This window comes from Colias eurytheme, chromosome 25 (genome assembly GCF_061535395.1).
Source record: "Colias eurytheme isolate Ceu_HAF_F1 chromosome 25, ilColEury1 Martin Lab GWU primary, whole genome shotgun sequence".
In the NCBI taxonomy this organism is placed as follows: domain Eukaryota; kingdom Metazoa; phylum Arthropoda; class Insecta; order Lepidoptera; family Pieridae; genus Colias; species Colias eurytheme.
The window spans coordinates 8,181,234-8,201,491 of record NC_143004.1 but is presented as its reverse complement, the minus strand read 5'-3'; the positions used below and the strand labels follow the sequence as shown (position 1 = coordinate 8,201,491).

Here is a 20,258-nt window from a genome sequence, read left to right as displayed (position 1 = left end):
TATTCCACACGTTTTGTTATCAGTCAATATTGTCCAGTTAATTATTTATGAAGATCATTAACACGTCAATCAATTATTTGAAATTAAGCTTTACATTGGAACGTGGCCAAAACTACCCTCCTATTTTTTTAAGAGGGTACATATAAATACTGGGACATTAAAGCGTTCTTTTTGTTTATATTTAATTTAATAAAACTAAATATATGTATCTTAAATTTTCCTGTCTTAGCAGTTCGGAAATGATCATCCACTAAAATGAAATTAAATATATTTAAGGTACTTAATTCTACTCACCATGTAGCTATTAATTTACTTTTAACACTACATTTTTCAATAAAAGTTTTATATGTAAATTAATCTTGTACATGTACTCATACAGGTTAATATTCTATTATTATCAGGAACTAGAGGTCCGCCCCGGCTACGCCCGTGGTACATATTATTTCGCAATAAAAGGTAGCCTATGTCCTTTCTCGGGTATAAAAATATCTTCATAACAAATTTCATGCAAATTGGTTCAGTAGTTTAGGCGTGATTGAGTAACAGACAGACAGACAGAGTTACTTTCGCATTTATAATATTAGTATGGAATTATTCATTAAGTTTTGTCAATACTTATTTCGGTTTTAATGAGATCTAATTTATTCGTACATCAATATTTTTTGGACAATAATTTTTTAATGCACAAAATAGAACATTGTTTATTTGCTCTACACTCTACAGCATTTGCAGTAGATCATATATTATTGTTTACATTCATAAATCATAACATTTATGTTTAAAACAATTATAGAAAGTATACATTGATAAAACTAGAATATTCTAGTATAATATTATTATTAAGTACTTCTAGTACACGAAATCATTTCAACAAGGACCCCACGCGTAGTAACAATACAAAGCTAGTATTGATACCTGACGCTTCCCGCTTTCCAGCAATCACCTGGAACACAGCCAAATAGCAAGTCAAGAGTCTAGACACAATATAGGCTAGATTATTTTTAACACTAAATGTTTAGCACTACACGTGTTATCAACACATTGTAAATACTAAAAGATGCATTTAGTGCCAATTGCAAAATGTGTTACAATCGATTTTCGTTGGAAACAATTTATTTTATTTAATACCAGGTGAACTAGCGAACTACGTAGGTACAAGTGAAAAAAATGCCGATCATAAAGTTTTTTTTTTAGATTTAAAGGTAAAATTAAAAAAAATAATGCCAACTGATTTAATAAAATCATTTTTCTAAGTAATTTTGCAGATTATTTAGTGACAATCGAAACGATAGAAATATATTCGACATATTCTCATCTGAGCGAAACATTCAATATTTTTAACAAGAACCTCTTAATATAATCAATACATCAAATACGTCTGGCTATTTATCAATTAAACAAACACAAATCCAAGAATTTATATTATCTTTACAAAGGCAAAAACAACAATTTTCTAGTAATAAAAATAACATTGTTTGATAACCATTTACATAGTTATGTAATGATGAATATGCAAAATGTAACAAGCGTTTAAAATATTACCATAAATTCCATGTAGGTACGTACATGTGAATAATTTCAACATTTTTTGTTCCAGATATCAAGATCCATTCATCAGTGACGCCATCAGAACCAAAACAATAATCATAGACATAAAATAGTCCGTAAGACTCTAAACTGCTTGTGATATAATTTAAAGCATTTAAATTTGAATTTAGAATTCGAATTGACTCGTGATTAGAATTGTGATATAAATTATTATTTGAATTTAGAATAGAACATAGAATTAAGAACACGATTGGATTTTTAAATTTGAATATAGAGTCGAATTTAAAAAAGAAATTGTTTAAGAATAGAATAGAGAATTGGAATTTCATTTGGAATACTCAGTGATAGACTTCAGCACGAAGACGTTTAAGTTATCTATGATAGAAATAGTTGAAGAATGAGAGACAATATGAAGCCCTGCCAGCACACTTTGTCAGATGACATTGTTTACAAGGATGTTGTCGTTATTGGTGAGTAATTATATTTTTCATATTTATTTGCGTTTTCATTGACGCGATTTTAAGTTAAATTTGATTCCTTTGATATCGAAATTGACGTAGTTGAAGCTGTAGAAGTTAATTAAAAACAACAAATTGTACAAGAATTTTGTGGAAAAAAATGATTAATGTCATATAAAAGTATCATATGCGGAGTCATGTTTATGCTATCGCATGTTCATGAGTTCCAATTCAATATCCTCTACGATATATTCCTAAGGCGGTTTTTGTATGAAGGTCTTCACGTGACTATCATAATATTGACAAATAGTTGATATCACGCAAAGAGACTATCGGGTGAACACACTGTTATCATAACTGATATAGAAATCTTCGTATCAATAAAACAACGTCTATAGGCCTATATTGTGTATCTATAAAACTAAGACCACCAAGTATCCTTCTCAGTCTAATGACTCTTGCTTGCGTTCCACTGCACGTATTGCGATGAAATATAGATTTTATAATTCTGCATTGTAATACGAAATCGGTATAATATATCGTATTATCACGATAATAAATATTTGGAAGAAAATTATACCTACAGACAAAAATTAGAAGAAAATTGTACATATGCATTTGTTGATGTAATAACTTGAAGAGAATGATGTTAAAGGAGAAATAGACTCTGTGTTTTAGTATATGAGTATATTTTCGTACATTTTTGGCTGATAAGTTTCCATAATACAAGATTTTCATTAGATAATTATATGAAGTTCTGTGAAATGTCATCGCTTACTCTTCAGATCTATACCATCTATAGAAAACACGCCATTATTTACAAGCGAAAAACTTGCACGATAAACAGTTGCCCAACGCGCCCTATATGCTCATATATGTATGTATTAATATTGGTCACTTAATTGATCGTTGACCTTATCAAGTGAAAGACACTCGATGTCAATTAGCCCTTATAGCAATAGTCAATTAGACCTTATAACTGCCATTTTATCTAGAAACTTCTTGAAATATATCGATAGGTTTTTGAAGTATGTATACGCAAAATTTATAGGGCATTTAGTCTAGGAAATCAAAGGTATATGGAACGTCTGGTTTAAATAAATCAGAATTCAGAAGTGATTTGAACGCCTTATGGGTAGACAAATTTTGACATGAGTCATAAAATCTCTTAACTTTCATGACCTATAGACCTACCTCTTTAGCCAAAATATTCTCATAATATCATAATCCAATATCTCAAAGTAGATAACATTAAGAGCTTCAAATAGAGAAATATTTGAAAACCCTATTTACGCATTTGCTGCGGATTCTCATAAACGGCGATGATTGTTTACTATCCCGCAAAATTTCAAGACTTTTAAAATTATAAAACACACCCACACAAAATTAATCTGGACCAAAATACAGATACGCAATTGATAGGGTGTCTGTTAGATCATCATCATCATCATCATCAGCCCATATACGTTCCCACTGCAGGGACACGGGCCTCCTATGAGGGTACAGGCCATAATCCACCACGCTGGCCAAGTGCGGGTTGGCGGATGACACATGTCGTCGAACTTTTTTGATTCTTCGACATGTCGGTTTCCGCGCGATGTTTTCCTTCACCGTTCGAGCAGTGGTGATGTTAAAACATGCGCAGATTGAAAAATCAATTTATTTCCTGCGCGCTCGCCCGGTCTCGAACCCCGGACTTATCGATTCGAAGTCCGAGGTCTCACCACTGAGCCACCACTGCTCTGTCTGTTAGATGGTACTGATTAATGTTATCAGTGATGTCGATGTTAACACTCAGTAAAATATGCCATAGTATTTGCATAAGTGTTATTAATTTCGTTTTATATACGTAAAAACATTTTTTTTACACGACACAATCTCATCCCATGCTAAGCTTTCGCTTGTGCTATGGAAACCAGATGGCTGATAAACATACATATACGTATATAACTTTAAATAAATACTTATATAGGTAATAAACACCCAGACACAGCAAACATCTATGTTCATCACACAAATATTTGCCTTGGGTGAGAATCGAACCCACGATCTCTGGCTTGGAAGGCAGAAATAAGCCAACCGGTCAGTATAGAAGGTACAGTACAAAAACAAAAGAAAGAATGCATAAACATAAAATGCCGAAATCAAAACAAACAGGCTTATGGAAAATATTGCATAACAATAATTACGACACATGTATTCTGATACACTATCAGGATATAATATTACTTGATATCACTTACGTGTAGATTGATAAAGATAATTATGGAAAACATGTTGTTTCCCACGATTTTGTCCGCTATATTAAAAACTTCAGCTTCTACTAGATACAAGATAATCTAAGACTTGATAGTGATTGTAAAAGTATCAATTCTGTGGCCAAAATTATAAAAATCTCTAATTCAGAGTCTAAAATTTGGAAATAACAAAAAGATGCTTACGAAGCTATTAATTCTGGTTTGTTAGCTTTATTCAAAGTAACAGAGCTTTATCAATTTAAGCCAATAATTCCGCTATGACGACAGAAATTGTTATACTCTTTCTGTTTTAAGTATTTTAAAGTTGCATATTTATCTATGCTGAGTTCAATTGTTATTAATCCAATTATAATCAGTCATTAATTTTGCCAAGCCCCGGAGCAACTTATTTAAAGTCATTTACTTTTCACATGATACCCATCAAAATAATCATTGATAAAAATACGTCAGTAATCTATAATGTATCAATTCAAAACCTACTTCAGATATTATCGTTTCATAGAATACTCCTATCACTTTGGAACATTCTGAGGAACCTTCTATCAAATTCCATAATAATTAAACAATCGATATTCTTTCAGGAAACGGACCAAGCGGTATGGTGACGTCATTCATGCTGGCAGGCAACGTGCCATACTTGAAGGAGGTGCCAGAAGACTTGCCAATTGATGAGATGCTAAAAGCCAGGTAAGATTTTAAAGCATTGATACGTGGACTGGATTCTGTAATCTTTTTACGAGTAATGGCTGTAGAATATGGGGGCGTTTTGTTTATTTCGTAGCAATTCTTCTTATACAAAAAATATTGTTATTTAATTGGAAATTGGTCCAATTTATTCAAAATTTTCTCCTGTATATAAATTTCTGTGAATGAAGCAAAAATTAAACAACCGAACGAAACGAAGCAATAAAACTAGCCTTTCTGAGAACTTTACCCAGATCTAACCTTATCTTATGAATTAGCATGATTTTCAATGGTAAATTGACTGCACGGTCTTTACTTGTTTATTAGCAAGTTAACTCACATCAGACTTAGAATATTATATCTCTGAAGATAATAAATAATTATACCTTTGTTATTTACAGACTCACAAACTTACCTCCAGGACAGAATCTATACGAGACAGATCTATTAGAGCTGGCCGAGGGTCTGGAGGGGAGGAGCCAGAATCCAATTCCTTTGTTGGTAAGTCCTACCTACCTACAGAATAATTTTAAAACTGATATTATTTAAAATACCTGTTTTAGTAGGGTCCCGGCTACATGCTGAAATCTGTAAGACACTTAAATAACATTTGCTGGTTTAGAACTATAATAAATAATAATATCAAGACTAATATTATTTAAAAATATGTTCTTTTTTAGGGTTCCGTAGCCAAAATGGCAAAAACGGAACCCTTATAGTTTCGTCATGTCCGTCTGTCCGTCTGTCCGTCTGTCCGTCTGTCACAGCCGATTTACTCGGAAACTATAAGTACTACAGTGATGAAATTTGATGGGAATATGTGTTGTATGAACCGCTACAAAAATATGACACTAAATAGTAAAAAAAAGAATTGGGGGTGGGGCCCCCCATACATGTAACTGAGGGATGAAATTTTTTTTTTCGATGTACATACCCGTGTGGGGTATCAATGGAAAGGTCTTTTAAAATGATATAAAGTTTTCTAAAAAACATTTTTCTTAAAGTGAACGGTTTTTGAGATATCAGCTCTCAAAGTCGTAAAAAGTATGTCCCCCCCCCTCTATTTTTATAACTACGGGGTATAAAATTCTAAAAAAAATAGAGGTGATGCATGCTAATTAACTCTTTCAACGATTTTTGGTTTGATCAAAGTATCTCTTATAGTTTTTGAGATAGGTTGATTTAACTGTAATTTATTATATTTGCTGCTACGGAACCCTTTGTGCGCGAGCCCGACTCGCACTTGGCCGGTTTTATTTATCTTTTTGAGACGCCCTCGCTTTTTAACAATGTCTTACATGTCCTTTATTTTTATGGTTGCCTGGAAGAGATTGATTTTAAGCAATAAGGCCGCCTATAATTGTACACTTTCCAATTTTATCTATTCATTTATTTTAAATTCCTGATAAATGTACAAATGAAGTGTGATAAATAAATAAATAAATATGTTTTACTAGAGTCCAGTAGAGTCCCTTATACATGCCGAAATATGTAAAAGATACTAATATCAATACGTATACGGTATATTTTTAATAACAAAGTAATTCTGTCTTTTTATCAGTCTACTTCGTTATCCAAAAATTGATTTGTTCTGAAATGAATATCGCTAATCTGTTGGAAGGTATAAGGTACCTTTTGTCGCGAAATATAATAGGGCCGATGTGAATCTTGGAGATGGCAAAAAAATGTAATTACATACTTATAAACATGAAAAAAGCAAGAACAACTATGTTAATGTTTTGATTCAGGCAGCTTTAAAAAATGTGGCTTTCTCTCCTTGCAATAATAACGAACGTGTAACCTGTACTTACCTTTATAATTTTGATCTGTACATGCCCCATAAAAAAAAGACGTGTGGCACTCGGGGACTGCCGCGGTAAAGCTATTGCATAGCATGCCTTCAAGCCACACCTCCGAGCCCGTCGGAGTGGGGAGCGTGAGGTTTTTTCGTTACGGTATTTCTCGATTCGGTCCCCGCGCTCAAGGCCCGCGATAAAAGCTATGCAATAGCTTAATAAATTAAAAATTCATAGACGCTAATTTATATCTACGAAAATCAATTCTACATTATATTTATTTATGAGAGTCGTATCTTTTCACGATTACGGTAAAAGCTCATTATTATTTTTTTATTATCTTAACATGTCATAATTAAAAAAAATAACTCTTTATTATTATTATCTTAACGTAATTAAAATTAACACTATTCGTTAATCTGCATAGTGACAAGATAAGGAAGGTATCTTAGGTCATTGAGCCTTAATGTTATACTAAAATAATGACCTCTAGATTGAGTGGGCTGGGCTTCATCATGCCGTATGGCCTGCACTGGCCGGTCGAACAAGTTTTTCGGATAAGGAAACATTATTATTGGCATTTTTTATTGTAGACCTTTTAAGTAGTTTTAGTTGTTTTTTTGGTATAACTCGTTTTATTAATAGTTATATTTGTTATATAATATTACACAATTTTATTACTATTTTTTTGTCATATACTATGTGCACGACAAACCGTAAAGTACCTAATTTATTGTAAATATAACGTTTAGAATCCTGAAGGCTTACGCCTGAAGGCTTATAAAATAATTAGTATGAAAATTAATAAGTATTCGTTCTAGTTATATTGAAAAGTTTATGTTTTGTAAAGCAAACTATCTAACTAGTCTAGTAGAGTAAAATAAGTGTTCAGTATAAAATCCTGAAGGCTTATGCCTGAAGGATTATTCGTATAGTAAAGTATAAGGAACAGTTCGTACGTAAAGTTATTCGTGTTATCTATTGCATTAAGATTTATGAAGGCTTATGCCTGAAAGGTTATTATTGTTTAGTAGAATAGAAAATGTTTATATTCTGTTTTGATATTGTAGATGTTTAATTGTAGATTGTAAATGTTCGTGTTTCTTAAGATAATGTTACTGCTTGTTTATGTCTTTCGTATATTATGTGAATTAGGGCCGATTTTTCAATGCCCAGATAAACAGCTAGATAGACTTTATTCTTCAGTTAACAAAATATTCAATTTTTCAATAGACGAATAGGACTTATCTATCGAATAACTACGTTATTTGAGGAATAAATCTATTTGCCGCTCCAACGGCCAGATAGCGCGCTATTCGACTGTTAGGCGTTTGAGTTGACAACTGACGCGTCAAATTTGGGATATTTTCGTATGTCATAACATAGAGCGTAGAATTATTAACAATGAAACCTCTTTCTATATAATTATTATCAATTAAAATCATATTGAAATTGATGTTTTTGATAGTACTGATGACCATGCCATTGAAAATTTGCCGAACGCTGCCTATAAGTATGTCGTTTCTATCGTAAAATATATAAATTGAAACACAAATTTAACCAAACTCTTTACTCGAATCAAAACAACAATCAACAATCATAGAAGACAAGAGCAATACAAGACAAACTAAAATGCACTCCTGACGTGAGTCATAATGACGGTTGTTGACAAATTGCAAGAGTTGACTCTATCCCGCTCTAACCTGACTAATTTAATATTTTTGTTTCGCCACTCCGAGAGCAGAGCTGCCAATATGGAAATATTTGGTCAGATAGTTATTCATCAAATAAATCACGATTGAAAAATAGGCGAGCCGTTATGAGTTAGATAAATAATTGAATAAATCTATTCGAGAGGTAGTTATTAGACTATTTATCTCGCGATTGAAAAATCGGCCCTTAGTGAATGTTTATATCTTTCTTTATGTTATATGAATATTTTAATTGTGTGATATTAGGATTTAATCGATATTATTGTATTTCGTCATGCGACAGCGTCACGTCCGCGACTGAGCGCACACGCCGTCCCCCGCAGTATATTTATACACCTGAAGCGGGGGACGGGGTAGTATAAAAGAAAATTTGTAAAGAATTGTGCGCGCAGTCTAAACGGGGCGCTGGCCGAGTACATTATGGATGTTATATTAGAATAATATGTTATAATGATTGTAATAAAAACAATAAAACTGTAAATTTATGTATAAGTAAATATTTGAGGAATAAAGAGTGAGGTAAGGGGCGTGGCCAGCCGGAGTGGAGGGGATAACGCGCAAAGTATAAATATGGACGCAAAACCGGTTGCGTCACGGCATTCCAGTTCCACCCGCGCTTCAGAAAAGCAAGAAGAATAACTCCGCTCCGGCTCGGCACCCTGGCCCTCTACGTATGAAGAAATAATTGTTTGTATTATTTGCAAACCCCCACACCACTACAGTCCACTAAGAGAGGGCCTTCAGCCGACATTAACATACTATTTGTTTTTACGATAGAATTTTAATTGAAGTTAGTTGAATGATCGCTTTATGGAGTGTTAAAAATTATTCGCGTATAAATCCATTTACATTTAAATTGTCTTAAGGATTAATCGTTTCAAAATTATCAATGATCACCCATCCATAGACTGGCCGCGCTATATGTTGCTTAACCAGCATGCACTTAATGCTCGGAATAAGAAAAGCATAAAACTATTTATACATCAAAACTTTGGATTTTTAATTTTACAAAAAATATTGGTCTCATACGGAAACATACAGCATTTGTTTTATACGTAAAGATTTTTATGGAGATCCTTCGAGTATTCTGGCATAAGACAAAATAATACTAGAATATTACATGTAACTAATTGTGTAATAAAGTTTTATAATTATGTTAAAAGTACGTGCGACAATTCTTAAAAATTTTATGGTTATTTTTATAGTAACGGCTTCATCTTTAAATCTTTACAAAGAAGTTCAAGTTACTTTATTCGCTATTGCATCTTTGTATTAGACTACAGGCCCATGTTGAAAAAATTATGGGTCATTTGACCCACCACCTGACCTATCTAGAATGATATAAGAGCATAAAATAATAAGATTCAGCACTATGACGTCACTCGTAAGCTGTCCACCTGAGTGCAGATGAGAATTCGAAAGTTCAGGTAGAGATTTTCTTACCAAATTACCCCGGCAACTGTCGAAAAATAAAAATAAATTCCGACTTTGTGGACCACCATTTTTGTACGGCATCTGTGTCATACTATTTCTATACTACTTTTAATCAATTATTCCGCAACGCCGTACAAAAATCATGGAGACAAGGGGAGAAAATCTCTACCTGAACCTTCGAATTCTCATCTGCACTCAGGTGGACAGCTTACAAGTGTTATTGTTGAATTATTTCACATTTGAGCTTAAATGAATATTAATTCATTCATTAACAAAAAAATCATGTGTAAGTTGTAACTCAAAAAGAAAATTATTCTTTAATTTTTGGAATTAATTTCTTTGTCTCTGGAATAATAAATAGATATTATGTAAATACATTTAGGCAATTCAACCAAGGATGAATATTAATTACTCATTAATTAATTTAATTAGAGATATATTTAGTACTGTATAGTTAATTAAATGTTACTTATTAGGATTACTATTGTATATAATATCTTCGTATTGGATCATTTAGTACCTAGACCTATTAAAAATCAGTTTAAAAAATAATTATTTGCATTTCACATCCATTTCACCTATTCCTTTTCTTCTTCACGAATAAGTTTTTGATAAGCCTTCCTGCCCTCAAACAAAAAGAATCTTAGTTAATACTCAACTCGACCAATAAAGTTCACCGAAAGAAAAACTTATTTTTATGTATTACTTGTAACATGTTTTTATTAATAACATTTTAGTACAAACCACTTAACCGCGCTTCATAAAATGATAATGCTATCTCATGGTTTGACCGGTCAACCGATGAAATATCGAGCTACAATAAAAAATATCGATAAAGATACTACATTTATAGTGGAAAATTATAAAACGGCGCAAGATCGTTTGGTTTCTTTATTTTTTTTTATCAAATACTAGGTAGATAATGATAGTTAAAATTGAAATTGTTAACCCTCCTAACAAATATTGCGTTTTTAATAGACGAAAAAAAAAACGTGAACGCGCGTAATTTGACAGCTAATGTTATCAATAGACGTCTATCGTATACTCTGAACAACGATCATATGGAACTGCCATATGCATGTACTTTTCCTGCATACCTAAGTAAACAAATCGGGGTACAAACATGGCGGGCTAGGGACGTTCACTTGTTCGTCTAGTCGATAATATTGTATCGATTGATGATAGAGTTAAGAATGGGTAATTCAGGTAATAAGAATTTTGTCTTTTTGAATGATAAGTATGCAGTAGGTGCTTACCTAGTAAGAGGTACTTCTTTCAACAAAATAAAAAAGATAACTACTTCTATCGGGCAATCGTTACTCGGTAATTCGTGATTCGGATTAACCATTTTGCAATTGTACCTACCTACTAGGGATAGCTGTAGCACAGTATTACCATATTTCCTATAGGAAATAATATTGTAATACTGTGGCTGTAGTGTGTAATCAATACATTTTGATATTTTCGTTCTGCAGTTTTATATGAAACAGCTGATTTTTTTCGCGATTGACAGGGTTTTCTTTATATACCTATGTATCCTCACTAATCCTATCCTATCACTTCCTACTAATATTATAAATGCGAAAGTTTGTGAAGATGGATGTGTAAGTTTGTTACTCTTTCACGCAAATACTACTGAACCGATCACAATGAAATTTAGCACACATATTGAGGGTAACTTGAATTAACACATAAGATAGGTTTTATAATATTATAAATGCGAAAGTGTGTATGTATGTATGTATATTCCGTTTTCACGCTAAAACGGACAAGCCAATTTTGATGAAATTTAACATCGGGTTTTATTTGACCGGAGCCATCCATAGGGTACTTTATTTATTTATTTATAAGCTTTATTGCACACAAACAGAAAATACAAATTTTACTTAATAGGACATATTTAGTCAAAAGGCGGCTTTATTGCTCCAAGCAATTTCTTCCAAGCAACCCATTCGATCATAAGAGCATTCTTTACCCGCGACTTCGTTCGCATGTACGAAAATAAAAAAGAGCAGAGCCGCTGGCTAAAATACATGTGAGTGACTCAAGCAGATGTTCAAGGGCAAGTATAGTTAAATAACAAACACAATTTTTTCATAAAATAATTTATTTAAGTTATAGTGGTTACTATAGGTAAACCAGAATCTGATGGCAAATTGGGAAATCAAAATTTTGAGTGTGCAACCCTTGGGAAAATGGACTGAACGATCTTGATACTGCTTATTTTTTATTTTGTCCTCAACATCATTAGTCACATTACATAAGTGAACAATACTGTACTTAATAATGAGATATCCACTTAATATTATGTAGGCACATACTTACATGTATAATATACATATTACTTCACTACATAGTATAAAACAAAGTCGCTTTCCCTGTCCCTATGTCCCTATGTCCCTTTGTACGCTTAAATCTTTGAAACTACGCAACGGATTTTGATGCGGTTTTTTTTAATAGATAGAGTGTTTCAAGAGGAAGGTTTATATGTATAATAACATCCATTAAATAGTGGAGAAGTACTGTTATTTTTGAGGTTTCTAATGTGATGTCGTAAAAAATTACATTTTTTCCGCTTACATTGCAAACGCAGGCTGAACCCTACGAGTTTTATCAAAATAATGTACTAAGTATTATACACATTGAAAAGGTCTATAGAAAAGTCCGCGATGGTATATGTCTATCTCTTATGGATAACCCACAATAACTTTTTTTTGTCATTTACTTTTTACGACAAATAATGGCTAATTTTCGATGCGATTTTAACCAATACAGCATTAATACTTAACCAATTAAATACCTTCAAAACATTGTTCATTTAATATAGATCTATATGGCCCTTTACACCGTATGATTTAAGTGAATACTTTCGAAGATATTACAGATTTAAAAATTGCGGGACGTAGCGTTTGCGGCGGTACCGGCCGGCCGGCCGCCCGGCTATATACCTATTTTATACCCGTGTGCGAAGACGGAGCGGGCCGCTATGTTTTTATATACAACGTTCACAGTTTTGCTGTAGTTTATTTAGTATCAGCATTGCACCCGTGCGAAGCCGGGGCGGGTCGCTAGTTTATCTATATAATACATATTATTATTTACACATACCTATATTTGTATATTCATTATCATTATGCCATGTAAAAATATGGATGTAATGATAATGCAGATCAAAACTAGATTGCTAATAATTTTTATAAAATAAATTAAAAGATACACACATTATAAAATTGACTTGGACAGCTTGGACTTGACGAATAGCCGTATTGGAAACTCCTGTAATAAGTTTTCATAAAATTATATTGTAATCAACAAACAATATTAATTATTATAGTTACTTACCTACTTATAATATTTTTTATTTTAAGTATCAAAACGGGTAAGTCCAATTTACCAATAAAATATTCAAAATTGAAAATTGTGATGTGTTTGACACTTCTTCATCGAATGTGTTTCTATATACATTATAAACAACACCTCTTGCTTGTGATCGCAGCGGCTTTTTCGACATTTTCGAAGATTTTTTAGACAAAATCCTAAAAATTATTCATCAATTGCAAAGAAGACAAATAATTTGACAACCAATTTGATAGTTGTCAAATAAAATTGCCATATGAAAATCTTCTATTTCGTAAATATAAATATGCCATCAGATTCTGGTAGACCTATATATATGTTTAGGTACATGCGACAGTAGTCACAGATGCGGCAAATGAGCTTGGCCATATACAGTGTGGAAATTTGTTGACGGACCACTTCATTTAAACATTTAATTTTCTTTCTCTGTTTCTCCACTTTTTCTTCTATTTTTTTCATTCTTCGAGTGCTGAAGCCTAAAACATTAAATAAATTTTAATTATTGATAACAGTTCTCATAATTATACACATGAATCTCAGCATGTATGACTAAGACTATGAAAAAGTTACGTATTGAAGTTCCCTTTTTTTAAACAAGAATTATTTCATATAGGTTTTCTATTCAAGAACTGCTCTTACCAATTCAAGATCCTTGGCATCTTGTGGATGTGAATAACCTGAGCATGATGGTTGATCAGTAGTATTTGATATGTCAATTAAAGCAAATTGAGATGGATGGTCTGCCTGAAAGAGATAAAAATGTTACATTAGATATGGTCCCAAGTAATAATAAATAGATTGCTACAGAAACATGGACTCAATGTTTGGTAAATTGTAAAACTTTTAGTATTTTTTTTTTTATTAAAATAATTTATTGAACAAACATAGTGTATTATATACTTATGGAAAGTGTAGCTTTCCAACAACGAAAGAATTAAAAAAATTGGACCAGTAGTTTTGAGGTCTTTTTGTGCATACACAATCAAATCTTTCCTTTTTACAATATTAAGTATAGAAAAAGTTTGAGACGATGTAATAAAAGTTTCACTTTAAAAGATTTTAATAATGTAGGTAATATCTTAAAAACTAAAAAATAACTCAGTAGGTTTTAAGTACCAGTCATCACACCACTTGTCTCATGACAGTCTAGGTCTCTAGAGCATTATGTCAAAAAAGATATTGTGAAGCATATAGCAATTAGATTAATCGGTCAACAGTAAGGGGGTACAATTTCAATTACTACCTTGTACCTAAAAAAAACAAACAGGATGAGCTAAATAAAATCTATACTATAATATTATAAAGCTGAAGAGTTTGTTTGTTTGTTTGAACGCGCTAGTCTAGGGAACTACTGGTCCGATTTGAAAAATTCTTTCGGTGTTAGATAGCTCATTCATCGAGGAAGGCTATAGGGTATATAATATATATCACCACGCTTCGACCAACAGTATTGGAGCCACGGGGGTGAAACCGCGCGGAGCAGCTAGTTGTTTAATAAAAAGATTGATGAATTATTTACCTTTGCAAATACTGTTGGGATAGCATCATCTCTCAATCAAACAATGTTTAAAGTCTTATTAAATGCGCTCTCTTCAAAGTGCAATGAGCACACATTAATGTTTTTAGTTCCTGGCCGGATATTTTCTATGCCAATCTTTTCCAACCATGCCTTTCGCCGGGATTCGTTACTTGGTAAACTAAAACGAGAAAATATACAACAATATATAACTTCGCACGTAATTAATAAACAAATTAATAATTTATCGATAAGGTGTTTATGCGATGATGTTCGACACTAGCACTCATGTTTATGTTTTCGATGCAAATGAAATAAGGAGAATATTGCGGGTTTCTACAGCTCATAATAACTAAGACGATTAAATGTAAAATGATTAAAAGATTTCTATACACTTGATAATAAATACACTTTAATATAAGCAACAATTTAACAAAATGTTAGCCACTTACCGTTGAAAGGTTAGATTCGGCCTGTTTTTGCTTTGGCATAGGCCACAACCTACTATAGAACACTTCATGGTACCTATAATTATTTTCAATTATACTTATTACACTCGATTATGGTCGAAAAACACTGGAAAATCATAAAAATTTCACAATTACATCTTCTCACATGTAAACAAAACCGTATACTAAGATGGCGTCCGCGCAGCAAAGGTACATCGATGCCAATGAAGAGAGCGCTAATAAAAAGAGTGTAGATGCTTTTTCTAAGGTAAAACCACTGTTGTGAGAAAGAGATGGGTATATCATTATTATTTCCGCGTCAAATTGAACAATTACGGCAGTTCCATAGGATTCTTTGTTCTGAGATCGTATATAGTCTATCGTCTATGTTCAAGTTGAAAAGTCAAAGACCTCAAATTTCGTGTGAAATGTCATTTCGAATATACGATTTACTTCTAAATTGTTTTTTTTTTAATTTCAATAATGGTTTATTTTATTTTTCCTGATTCATACATCAAATTTAACTCAAAAGTCAAAACGTTATTCCTAAATCAGCTATTACATATTAATACCTGTGACGTCACAAAATGGCGCAGAATCGATCCTAATCTTAATTGAATCGCTTTGATTTTAGAACATAAAAACATGCTGTTTTAGATACCTACACATATTTATTATACATATTTATTACATAATCTTTAAACAAATTATTATGTCAAAGGTCGTTCAATATAGGAGGTCAATATCAATTCTTATAAAAAATATATTATCTATACTAATATTATAAAGAGGAAAGGTTTGTATGTATGTATGTATGGTTTTCACGCATAAACTACTGGATCGATTTTGATGAAATTTGGTACAGATAATCTTTAGACCCTGAGAAAGAACATAGGCTACCTTTAATTGCGAAATATGTACCACGGGCGAAGCCGGGGCGGACCGCTAGTAATAAATAATGTGATGTAAAGAAACCGGTCGCAGCATGACTTTGCTGTTGCAGTTTTTATATAAATTATGTTTTTATAGGTTGTTAGGCTAATGTATTAGCTGAGATAAAACGCTTGCCATAGAGATGATATTATGAGAAAATTGAACCCTTGATATTCTCCTTTTAAACGTATTTATATGTACACAATAATCAATAAGACCTATGATCTAAAAATTAGGCATTTATAGACATGGAAATAAATATCATTTCGAAACAAAAAGAAAAAAAAATATCACCACATGAACAAAAATAATTAAATTAAATAAAAATATTGCAAAGTTGATTTTCATTGAAAAATGATTACCAGTGCACTTGACTTTATTAACAGAATAAGTTATTTCCTGAGATAAAACAGAATTACTTAAAGCCTATGCTACTTAAAATTACAATCGTTATTTACTACTAAAATAAATCTTACAATTTTTTCTAATACATATTTATTATTTCAACAACCTTATATACCCTTGATGAACTTGGTCACACCGTAAAACCGATCAATCATTAACTATAATAGAGTATTGAAAACATTATTATACAATAAGTAACCTTGGTATTTTTCTAATAAATCTATCAATGTTATATTGATAACCCTGAGAGAATTAATAAAAAAAAAATCGCAAGGTCTGTAACGCTATTTCAATTGATTATTGATACAGTTTTCTAACTTTGAGGTCACTTCGATGGAACCATCTGGATTCATTCTAGTTATACAGGTATTATATTAATAGATTCTCAAAATAGTCTAATGTATTTTAATTTTTAACAGGGAAATAATAATGTATACGAATAATAGCGATTTTTTAATGTAAATGTAAATGTGGAATACATTAATTCATCTTCTAGGTTTTTTATACACTTCATTTTATAAGTGAGTGGTAGAGGATATATACTTGACCATATTTGTATAAATTATCAATCTTCCCCATATCACATTGCATAGAGATATCAGTTCTTATAGTTCTTCTCCATAGATACTGCTTTCCGAATCGGTGGTAAATGTTAAAAAATGTTATGACAATTCAAAAGTGCTTTTATAAGAATTCTAATTGAATAAATAAATGTTTGAGTTGAGTATCCCTATCCCTTATATTAAAGAAGAATGTGTAATTTCGACATAAAAAAAGGATTTAATTAAAAATAAACTTAATACAACCAGTGTCTGCACTATGCAGACCAGAGTTTAATTCTAACAAGATGTTGGAATTATTTATTATTAGGAAAACTTAAATTCTCACAGTAAAACCATTCCCACATTCCAAAACATGAGAAAGGTGCCTTCAGCAGTTTTTAATCAGGGCAGGGCCGTAAGAAAATTATTATTAAGTGTGATATTAGTTTTTACTACCACTGAAACCTGAACCTGAAAAATTTTGTACTTAAACCTGATGAATTTTAACAATTGTTTCATAACCAAATTAACTTTTTCAGATGGACAATCTCCTCAGGCCATGTGCAGATGTAGGACTGCAAGCTGATTCGCTTATTGAGTGGCGATACGATGTAGAGAAAGAGGTATATTACTTTTGCACTCATAGTATCCTTTGACTTAAGATATTGGTCCTTCGAGACGGAAAAGATGGAATATAAAGGATTTATGCATGTTGTTTCAATTATTGGTAAATATTTACTAATTGTAATCTATAATCTATTGCACTCAGTTGCCTATAGCCTGCATTCCTTAATAATATCAATCGAAATGCAATTTAAGGCATCATAGAATTCATTATTTTTTGATGATTAATTGGAATATTATAGTCAATTCGATTGTTATCACAAAAAAATGTAACAGAACTTTGCACGATGTTTACTGATTATTATCAACCTTAATTCTCAAGCAGCATTCTTCTCTATCAGTCGATCGGTGTGTGATGCATTTATCATCTTTAATGTTTCTTGCGTGTCGTCTGATTTCATATCGATATCACACACCTAAATTTCTTATCATGTTTATTTTTCCATTTCCAAACATTGAGGTACTATTAACATGACTCTAACTCGTGTTAAAAAAAGTGTAGTAGCAATGTCCTCTCTAGTACGTAGTACATGTAACTCAATGTTTCCAAACATAAAAGTTTGTCTACTGATTTCAGATAGACCACGTGGTGCTAGGTCGGGGGCCGCCTGGCGGTGCGTGGCCGACGTTCCCGTCACACGTGCGCACATTATCGCCGGGAGCGTGGTTGTGGCTACCTCCGCTCCCGGCGGCGGCTGCGGAGCGACTGAGCGCGCGCGCGGTTGCAGCGTACTGCCGCCGGTATGTGGTGGCGTGCGGGTTGCAGGTACGTTTTTTTTTATTTTGATGTTCGTTTTTTTAGGTGTGTATTACCAGCCAATGTGTTGCAGTATTTTCATTATTGACGTGACAACGTCTTATAATTCGATAGAGCCGGTTGCACGCACGAAAAAACATGACTCATGCGGCGTTACCTCGCTCTGAGCCCTGAGGCGTTCCATGTAAGGCTTGAAGTGCAAGCGAGAGCGCGGAACGAGCGACAAAGAAGCACAATCGGACGTTGTCACGTTCAACTATCGTCAGTAAACCGACTTTACAGACAACCAATTTTTTTTTTAGTTGTGCATTACCAGCCAATGTGTTGCAGTATTTTCATTATTTTATTTATTTCTCGATTTATATGATTGATTCTCGTTGATTTAAAACAATTTGATACAGAGTGTATACTTAATTTTTTTTTAATTAATTGCTATTCAATCCTTAAATGGATCCCTAATGATTTTACTTATATATTTTTTAGTTTCTAGTTATATTTTCTGTAGATTTCTGTAGATTTTTCTATAAATGTGATCAATTGAATGTTTCCAGCGGTACTTTCGTTGTAACGTAGTTGTGTTGAGCGTTACACCGGCCCGCGCTACAGCCGCGCCTTGCAGCGCTGCTTGTCCACGGAATGGCGCCTTTTGGGTATCTGGGTAAGTTCTAAATTCTTATCTATACTAATATTAGTGGTCCGCCCCGGCTTCGCCCGTGGTACCTACATGTTTAAACTATCCTATCTCTCAAGTTGGATCGAACAGCACATGGTGTGCGAATTTTATTATAATCGGTTAAGTGGTTTAGGAGTCCATTGAAGACAAACATTGTGACACGAGATTTATATATCTATACTTATAATATTATAAAGCTGAAGAGTTTATTTGTTTGTTTGAACGCGCTAATCTCAGGAACTACTGGTCCGATTTGGAAAATTCTTTCGGTGTTACATAGCCCATTTATCGAGGTAGTATCATTACGCTAAGACCAACAGGAACGTAGCCACGCGGGTGAAACCGCGAAGCGCAGCTAGTGTTCTTATAAAATTTGTTAAATTATTTATTAATATTAATAAAAACCTGATTCTGCTGATTTTATTTGTTATACTGTTATTGTCAACGAATAAAACACAAGTATAATTGTAACAAAAAAAAGACGGGTTGCACTCTGGGAGTGCCGGCAGAACTGAAAACTTGATTATTAACGTTGAGCATGTACGATATTTTGGAATGGTATCCGTCTTACGCTTTTTCGATCAGGTCACGTGTCCTGACGCGAGTTGAAGATTTTATACCCATTACAGAAAAAGTGCTCAACGCCGCTAAATAAGTTTTCACTTCAAAAAAACTTTCTCCATACTTACCAACCACTCTATTCCAGTTACGACAAAACCGAGGGCCGCGGGTTCCGCTACCTCTGTCGTCGTGTAGTAGTCGCTTGTGGTGCGAATGACAGACCGAATGTGTTGCCAACACACGTGTCAGAGCACGCTACACACTCGCTGGCTAGCGTGGAGAGGGCTGCGCATTTGTTGGCAAGCGGTAAGTGTGGAAATGTGAGGATAGTTTTGATTTTGTTTTGGAGGGTAGTTTTAATTTTATTGTTTTCGAGGGTAGTTTTAATTTTATTGTTTTCGAGGGTAGTTTTAATTTTATTGTTTTCGAGGGTAGTTTTAATTTTTTTGTTTTGGAGGGTAGTTTTAATTTTATTGTTTTCGAGGGTAGTTTTAATTTTATTCATTTTCGAGGGTAGTTTTAACTTTATTGTTTTCGAGGGTAGTTTTAAT

The 20,258-nt window shown here is 32.9% G+C and overlaps 1 protein-coding gene and 1 long non-coding RNA gene across 3 annotated transcripts in view; one reads left to right on the top strand and one right to left on the bottom strand.

The window, feature by feature from the left end:
• Positions 1 to 20,258, top strand: part of LOC149897788 (oxidative stress-induced growth inhibitor 1-like) — a 44,167-nt gene that overhangs the window by 21,034 nt on the left and 2,875 nt on the right. For both annotated transcript variants that reach the window (XM_090116337.1, XM_090116339.1), the window contains exons 2-8: positions 1,598 to 2,018; positions 4,846 to 4,951; positions 5,350 to 5,449; positions 17,632 to 17,715; positions 18,294 to 18,482; positions 19,025 to 19,131; positions 19,853 to 20,013. In XM_090116337.1, coding sequence (XP_089972463.1) covers positions 1,946 to 2,018; positions 4,846 to 4,951; positions 5,350 to 5,449; positions 17,632 to 17,715; positions 18,294 to 18,482; positions 19,025 to 19,131; positions 19,853 to 20,013 — 820 coding nt within the window. In that variant the 5' untranslated portion in view covers positions 1,598 to 1,945. The remainder of the gene's footprint in view (positions 1 to 1,597; positions 2,019 to 4,845; positions 4,952 to 5,349; positions 5,450 to 17,631; positions 17,716 to 18,293; positions 18,483 to 19,024; positions 19,132 to 19,852; positions 20,014 to 20,258) is intronic.
• LOC149897789 (uncharacterized) lies at positions 13,563 to 15,568 on the bottom strand. Its single transcript, XR_016458165.1, has 4 exons — positions 15,216 to 15,568; positions 14,767 to 14,944; positions 13,887 to 13,991; positions 13,563 to 13,723 (listed from the first exon to the last, which is right to left on the bottom strand). It is a non-coding gene; the product is annotated as an uncharacterized LOC149897789 (long non-coding RNA).